Source organism: Rutidosis leptorrhynchoides, chromosome 4, assembly GCF_046630445.1.
Source record: "Rutidosis leptorrhynchoides isolate AG116_Rl617_1_P2 chromosome 4, CSIRO_AGI_Rlap_v1, whole genome shotgun sequence".
Lineage (NCBI taxonomy): Eukaryota > Viridiplantae > Streptophyta > Magnoliopsida > Asterales > Asteraceae > Rutidosis > Rutidosis leptorrhynchoides.
In genome coordinates, this window is record NC_092336.1 from 502,122,736 (window position 1) to 502,130,680 (window position 7,945).

At 33.6% G+C, this 7,945-nt stretch overlaps 1 protein-coding gene across 1 annotated transcript; it reads left to right on the forward strand.

Moving 5' to 3' along the window:
- The first annotated feature begins 324 nt into the window (after nt 1-324).
- On the forward strand, nt 325-7,648 carry LOC139844771 (exocyst complex component SEC10a-like). Its single transcript, XM_071834996.1, has 25 exons — nt 325-433; nt 948-1,004; nt 1,128-1,316; nt 1,428-1,502; nt 1,589-1,690; nt 1,791-1,841; nt 1,925-2,030; nt 2,147-2,260; nt 2,463-2,554; nt 2,643-2,808; nt 2,915-2,991; nt 3,095-3,193; nt 3,289-3,379; nt 4,235-4,320; nt 4,412-4,537; nt 4,670-4,723; nt 4,826-4,942; nt 5,049-5,141; nt 5,237-5,383; nt 5,499-5,596; nt 5,790-5,874; nt 6,312-6,370; nt 6,572-6,670; nt 6,766-6,849; nt 7,447-7,648. The coding sequence occupies exons 2-25, from the start codon at nt 948-950 to the stop codon at nt 7,514-7,516; spliced, it is 2,337 nt and encodes a 778-aa protein (XP_071691097.1). The 5' UTR covers nt 325-433; the 3' UTR covers nt 7,517-7,648.
- The last annotated feature ends 297 nt before the right edge of the window (nt 7,649-7,945 follow it).

The following is a 7,945-nucleotide window of genomic DNA, read 5'->3' on the forward strand; positions in this document are numbered from 1 at the left end:
TGAGGTGGTCGACCAAGATACATGGTGGTCGACCAACACTTTGGTCTACCCAATAGTGTATATTGACAATTTTTTTTTTAAAAGTGTATTTTCTTTAAAAACTTTTTTAAAAAGTGTATTTTAGCCAATTACCCCTAAATGTATCAAGATGTACTTTACCACCTGCCCAAATAAGAGACGAATCCAATAGTTTATTTAGGCCGAAAGCTCACAGGCCCAAAGAAATTGGGGTAGAAGAGTCATTACATAGGTGAAAAAAATATACTGTATATCATGCTTGTGATGGAACGGAAGAACAATTGGCTTTTGCCCTCTGTGATCTACTGTATTGATTAAATTTAAAATTAAAATTACATTCTTAAATTCTGCATCAACATTTTGAATAAAATCTCCAGAAGCATCATCACTCTTCGTCACATTCGCAGTATCAGAGGTTAATCCGTACCATTTACTGTATATATATAAATCCTTGTACGTATGTAAACGTAATTGTCATTTGGTGGTTTATATCACGCGTTATTAGATTATACAGATGATATAAATAGAATTATTATTATTATATAAAATAGAATAAAAGATTAAAGATAATAGTGATAGAAGATATACATCATGATATACAAATGCAACCAATTATCTGTATCATATTATCAGAAGCTATTATGAAAACTGAGTTTAAATTCAACTTATTATTTTATGTTCCGAATTCAGATGTAATTGATATCATATCGGATATATATAACAAAAGATGAAGTATTATGATGACTATTTTTGAACAATAATTAGCTATAGCAGAGTAGCAGAAGTTTCTTATGATTGAAATTAAAGGAAACGTTACTATAGTAATGTTAAAAAATATAGTTGAATTCACCTTAATTTACTACTCTGCAGTATTATAATGTTTGGTATAAAGAAAGTTAAATAGCATATACTTGTTTTTTGTTGCTTAGATGACTCAAGATGAAAGCAAGGGTGAATCACTTGTATTAGATATAGAGCAATTCAAGGTAAAGCCTTTTTTTTTTTTTTTTTTTTTTTTTTTTTTTTGTGATTGTGTGATTAAGTGACATTGTGGTGTGTGATATACTTGACTAACTAAACTTTTGATGCAATATTCTGTTTTTGTGAAGGGGGATTTCTCATATGACGCTCTATTTGCGAACGTTGTTAATGAGTTATTGCCATCTTTCGTAGAAGAAGACGTAGACTTAATTGACATGTCGACAAAAGGGCTATCAAGTCCCTTGTTTCCTGAAGTAGACACTTTATTGTTGATTTTTAAGGATTCTTCTACGCAGTTAGCCGAGCTTCGGAAACAGGTAAATATAGCCTATGTTGCTGTTACCTTTTTCATATTTTTGACAATCTTTATCTCTTCTTTTTTGCTCTGAACAAGTTTATTGATTAAGCAATTCCTTAATTTGTTATAGATTGATAAAAGACTACAAAAGCTTAAAAAGGAAGTTGTTGCACAAGACTCTAAACATAGAAAGACGCTTGGTGAGGTAATTGTAGTCATAAAAAGGACGTTATTGCACAAGACTCTAAGCGAAATGAATCTAAAAGATTTTGTTTAAATCTCAACTTTCAGCTCGAAAAGGGAGTGGATGGAATATTTAAAAGCTTTGCTAGATTGGATTCACGTATATCTAGCGTTGGACAAACAGCTGCAAAGATCGGGGATCATTTGCAGGTGAAGTTATACGTGTACCTTAATTAAAGATTAAGTGTTAATGGATGTTAATTGTTTAGATGGCAAGTTGTAACTTAACCATGGTTATCTTTTATACCAGAGTGCAGATTCACAGCGGGAGACTGCTAGTCAGACATTGGAGCTCATAAAGGTCTCTTTTAAGTTAATATAGTTAACAATGATTATTATTCCCCTACAAAGTTTTAACGTCACACGTTTGTTTTGGTTCTTTAGTACTTGATGGAATTCAACAGTAGTCAAGGCGACCTGATACAACTTTCCTCATTATTTTCTGATGATAAGCGTGTAGCTGAAGCCGCTTCTATTGCACAAAAATTGCGTATGTAACTTCTTTCTACTAAAGTCCCAACAATGTCTCTTTTCAATTACAGTTGGAAACATTTTCTTTTGTGATGGCTAGAAATATAATGTTTCTGTTTTTGTCCTTTATTATAGGTTCAATCGCAGAGGAAGATATTGGAAGACATGGTGTGACCTTGCAATCGGGAAATGCAACTGCTAGTAAAGGGCTGGAGGTTGCGGTTACCAACTTGCAAGAATACTGCAATGGTACGATGTTTCAAGTTTGAATTGCCGACCCTTTTAAACATTACAATCCACCTAAAGAATAGAAACCTAAATTGGAAGTTGACTGTATCTTTGGCTGCCTAAAAAGGAAAGTTGACTTACTATGGCGTGGGGAAGTAACTAAATGTAATGCTTTATGTGTTTGTATTGCTAACAAGTATGATTTTGGTATTTGTTTATGTAGAACTGGAGAACAAGTTATTGTCTCGATTTGATTCTGCATCTCAGAGAAGAGAATTGACGAATATGGCAGAGTGTGCAAAAATTCTTTCGCAGGTACTCAATCTACATTTTTGTTTCGAGATTCAAAAGAGTATTAATATCGACAACAGATTGACTTTCGGTTTACCTTATGTGTGTGTAGTTTAACAGAGGTACCAGTGCCATGCAACATTATGTTGGTTTACGACCGATGTTTGATGTAGAGGTCATGAACGAAGACTCTAGGTTGGTTCTTGGGGACCAAGATTCAACAACAGATCCTGTTGATGTCAATGTTACACTATCGGAACTATACAAAAAAATAACAGGTATGGGAAGTTTCAAAATTAGTTTGAAAATGTTCTGTAGCAAAGGTTGTGTGTTGCACATCCAGATTTTATAAATATAAAAATAAATATATTGAATGGTTTGCAGATACTGTCCGAAAAGAATCGGCCACCATCAGGGCTGTATTCCCTTGTCCCAATGATGTCATGTCAATATTGGTCCAGGTATCTTTTAAAGTTAGAAATCATATATCATTGACATGAAACTTTTACAGTAACTTCTTAGTGATAGCCCTTTGTATTTCAATCAATGCTGCTGATGTGGCAGAGAGTAATGGAAGACCGGATTCCAAATCTTTTAGAGAAGCTATTGGTAAAACCGTCTTTAGTAAATCCACCTCTAATGAAACAAGGTGGCTTATTACAAGTAAGTATTTTAATCGGTCTCATTGCTCTTTTGCAGTGGCTGATCAGGCTTAACTTCCATTTTTTTTCTTCTTGTGGCATTATTGTTGGTTTTAGTATTTGAGAAGGCTAGCAGTGGGATATGAGAGGACACAGGAACTTGCAAAAGATTTACGCGATGTGGGATGTGGTGACTTAGACGTTGAAGGTACAGCATTGCGTAGACACGATGCTATTTATTTTTTCTAGATCACTTTATGACCTAAATGGGTAAATAGATAAGGTTTTTCCCTGACTACTCGGGAAGGCGAGTATTTTTTTCTCAGATATACGCGGCCTGACCAGGTTATCCCGTGACCGTTTCCAACCCTTTGCTCTGACCACCCCAAGATATGATGCTAGTGAGGTTTGAATCCTAGACCTCTTGTGAGGTCTCATAAAATCACTTTATGACCCGAGACCTGATATCAGGGTTTACAGGGTATAGATATATATGATGTGTTTATAAGAAGTTTGTTACTAGTTACTAACAGCAACTGATATAGTTGGAACTCAAGAATTGATGCCAAACTTAATTGCTATCAAATTCTTACAATTGCAGAAGCTAGACCAAACCTATTATATATGAATAATCCCAACAGTACTATATCTGAATTGAGCTAATGTTCGTTGGATCTGAGTTGTAGGATCTTTCGTCACAAATAGAGTATTCGTGCATGATTTTGTTCATTTTCTAAATTAAGCTTGATTTGTTTCTCATTTACTGGATCTGGTGTGGTTTGGCGTGATTCGGTTGGGGTTGCAGGAAAATTAACTGTCTGAAAGGCATTATGTAGCATCACTAATTTTCCTTGTATGCATTTTGGTGTGATGTACGGAGTATTATTTAAAAAAATTCCATCAATGATAATCATAGCTTTAGTATTACGAATTAAACATTGCAGAATATCATATGGTGTGCGAATAGCTAAATAGTTTTAGATAATGTGGGATACCCAAAATACTTTGTTAATTTATTTGTACTTTTTACTGTCCTGAAATACACTATTTGTTGTTAGTTCAGGCTTAACGGAAGCTCTATTTTCTGAGCACAAAGATATATATCTACAGTATGAACGAGCTTCCATGAGCCAACTCTACAAAGCAAAGGTTTGTATAACAACTTTTTTCCGTTATCTCTGTCGCTCATTCTTTTTTTTTTGTCTCTCTCTGCTATTACATTGTGATTTATGCCATGCAGATTGATGAACTGCATGCTGAGGGCCAGCTATCATCTAAAGGAGCTTCAATATCTGTTACAGTGGTAACAGAGTTTGTGAGCTGGAACGAAGAAGCAATTTCAAGATGCAAATTGTTTTCACATCAGGTAAATATACGATCGATGCAGACATAACATGTTTCGGAAGTTCGTAAACATGTAGTATATATGAAATAGAATGGTGTTGAAATTTGAAGATTTGGATACTTGTAACTGTTTTGCTTGTTTGTGTTACTATAGCCGGCAAATCTTGCAGCCAATGCCAAAGCTGTATTTACTTGCCTCCTCGATCAAGTAAGTTGTGAATACGTATACCGACCACATCATCATTATGTACATGTCATTATCCTTATCTTATCTTCCTTTTATTAATAACAATAATAATAAATAATGTAGGTTAGGCAATACACAACAGAAGGGCTTGAAAGAGCTAGAGAAGGCCTCAGGGAAGCTGCTTCTCAAAGGGAGAGGTTTGTGTTGGGTCGAAAAGTGGCTTCTGGTGCTTCTTCTGCTGTAATTATTTTCTATATATCCCCTAATCATCATCATTATTAATATTAATTACAAACTATAACTCATTATTCGTTGCATAATTATGACAACAAAATATGACATGTAGGCAGAGGCTGCAGGTGGTGCTGGTGAAAACAGTTTTAGATCATTCATGCTTGCATTACAAGGATGTGGAAGCAGTGTTGCTATAATTCAGCAAGTAAGTCATTCTTATAAGTGGTTTTATATATACTAATGTGATAATTGAAACAATGTTGGACCGCCTTTTTTTTTTTTTTTTTTTTTTTTTTGCAGTACTTTTCTAACTCCATTTCAAGGCTTCTGTTACCTGTGGATGGTGCACATGCTGCTACATGTGAGGAAATGGCTGCCGCTATGTCCAGTTCAGAGACTTCTGCATGTAGAGGACTCCAGCAGTGCATTGAGATAGTTATCACAGAGGTCCGAATTGAACTCCATTATTTTTTTATTGTGTGTATATATGTAATTCAATCTGTATATTTGTAATCTTTTAAATTTTCACAAGTCACTAAAGTGAGTGTCTTTTATTCTTCAGGTGGAAAGGCTGCTATCCAGTGAGCAAAAAGCGACCGACTTTAAATCACTTGATGATGGCCTTCTGGCAGATCCTCGGCCAACTGCTGCATGTTCAAGGTTCAAGCAGCGTAACAAACTTGTTTTTAGAATCTGAAGAATTGTTCCCTTGATGCGATAAATTTTTTCCATATGAATTCTCTTGGTATTAGATATAGAAATAGCTTCCATAGTTAACAATTTTATTACGGCCTGTTTGTTTTAGCTCTTACAAGTTTTTATCCTTCTTAATTTTGGATTTTTTTTTTACCAGAGTTGTATCATATCTCTCCCGTGTGCTCGAATCAGCATTTACTGCACTAGAGGGTCTGAACAAACAATCTTTCCTAACTGAATTGGTACTATAATCTATCCTCTATATTTTGAACGACCTTATGCATTTATTTAAGTTATTTCTTTTATTTCTTCCTGTAATAATATGATGGGTTTTTTTTTTTTTAGTTAATGACTTTACGTGTTATCCTATTAGTGCTTTGTGAATATTCACAGTTCCTTACTTTCCGTTTCAGCTCATCGTTTTGTACTTTTAGTTAATAGTTATAGTAAGTGACTTTCTGTTCATTTATTTGGTTTATAATCGTACGTAGAAAAAAATTCCTCTATAATTTATAGATTTATTTATGTAGTATACCCCGGTACACGTTTCATAGATAAAGGTACTTGATCTTGAGTAAATGATGATATTTTCTGATGTATAAGCTTTTGATATCTGATTAGATTTATAAATTTTCTTGATCCTGTTCTGTTCGATAACACATTAACTTTGTTGACTTAGGGAAATCGCTTGCACAAAGCAGTGACCAATCACTGGTTGAAGTTCTCTTTTAATGCCAGGTAACATCACTGCTGAATGAGAACAATGATCACATAAACTTGCGTTTTATTTTTCTTCATGGAGAGTATACTTTTTGAATCACTGCTGCATGAATGAATATTCTTTCGTTATATATTAATACTAATAATCTTCAATCATTATAAGAAAAGATAACAGATGTTAAAAAGTTTAACAGAATGTCAATTTTTCTTGTTATATAGTGGAGGACTAAAGCTCAAACGTGATATCACCGAATATGGGGATTTTATACGGAACTTCAACACTCCTACTGTTGACGAGAAATTTGAATCGTTAAGCATGTAAGTTACACTTGTTTTTTGCATATTTACGGAGAGGGTCTTATTCTCACCGTGTAAGTTATCTTCGAGAACTAATCTAACTCGTAATTTTTCAGCATGGCCAATATTTTTATCGTTGCCCCTGAAAGCTTGGCAAGTCTGATTGAAGGCACACCAAGCATAAAAAAAGAGGCCCAAAGGTAAGTATTTTTTTAACCGACATTTCGTGTCAAAATGTACATTTCATTTCGAGGACAAAACTCAGTTAGTCGATCCTATATTTATACGTATCTAGAGTTTGCGAAAGCTACAAAATCGTTGGATAAATATGAGTTCAGGTCTAAACGTGTACCTTTGGCACATGTATAAATGGGTCGGGTTGGGTTCACCAGAAACTATATTTCTTAACATTCTATAAATAACAATTGTGTCTGATATTATTACGAAAAATTACATTAATACAGCAATATTCTAAACTTTCTGAAGAAAATGATTTTAAAGTCTGTATGCATTAAGATTACACTTGGGCGACTTTTGACCCATTTGAACAAAGGGGTTGAACTTGTCACCTTTGATATACTTGATATCTAATGTATGAAGAAATGAAGATGAGACTTAGAAAATAGTAAATTTATTGAATGATTCTAAACAAATCGAAAATAATTGGCAATTATTTAAAGACCAAAAGGTTGATTAGTTACAAAAGTGGTAATAGTAAATCAAGACACTAATCTCTAGCTTTATGTTCTGATTTACTTTTTGCTAATAAAATTTGCAATTTTGGATCCAAATTTTAGGTTTGTTCAGCTCAGAGATGACTACAGAAGTGCAAAGCTTGCATCTAAGCTTCATTCTGTTTGGCATTAACCCAGAAAATGAACATTATCATTATTATATATCATTCTCCTCTGATCTCCTATATTTTCTTTCTTTTTCCATACTCATTTATTATCGCGTAAAAAATTGCATGTCCTCCACCAATAGAAAATTATTGATCTTAGCCGGGCGTGTTACATTTAATGAAAATAATAACTTGCAAGATTATGGTCTCCAGTTTATTGTTTTTTTTTAAGGCGTCTCCTGTTTATTGTTGCTATATTAAGATTTTTTTTTTTTTTTTTTTTTTTTTTTTTTTAAAATGCAAATTTGCTATATCTTCATTGCCTGATTACGTACAGTTAGTTTTACTCGAATACTTATATACTTATAATTATTAATTAATCTATATATCTAAAAGACAAAGTCAAAATGAATAGTGAAGTTCGTAGGCTTTACAAAAGCACATCAAACTTTTTT

Excerpts from the sequence above, each read along its gene's own strand:
- LOC139844771 (XM_071834996.1), top strand. The coding sequence starts at position 948 with ATGACTCAAGATGAAAGCAAGGGTGAATCACTTGTATTAGATATAGAG. Across the intron at positions 1,503-1,588 it reads ATAGAAAGACGCTTGGTGAG|CTCGAAAAGGGAGTGGATGG; the intron begins GTAATTGTAGTC and ends CTCAACTTTCAG. Across the intron at positions 3,380-4,234 it reads TGGTGACTTAGACGTTGAAG|GCTTAACGGAAGCTCTATTT; the intron begins GTACAGCATTGC and ends TTGTTAGTTCAG.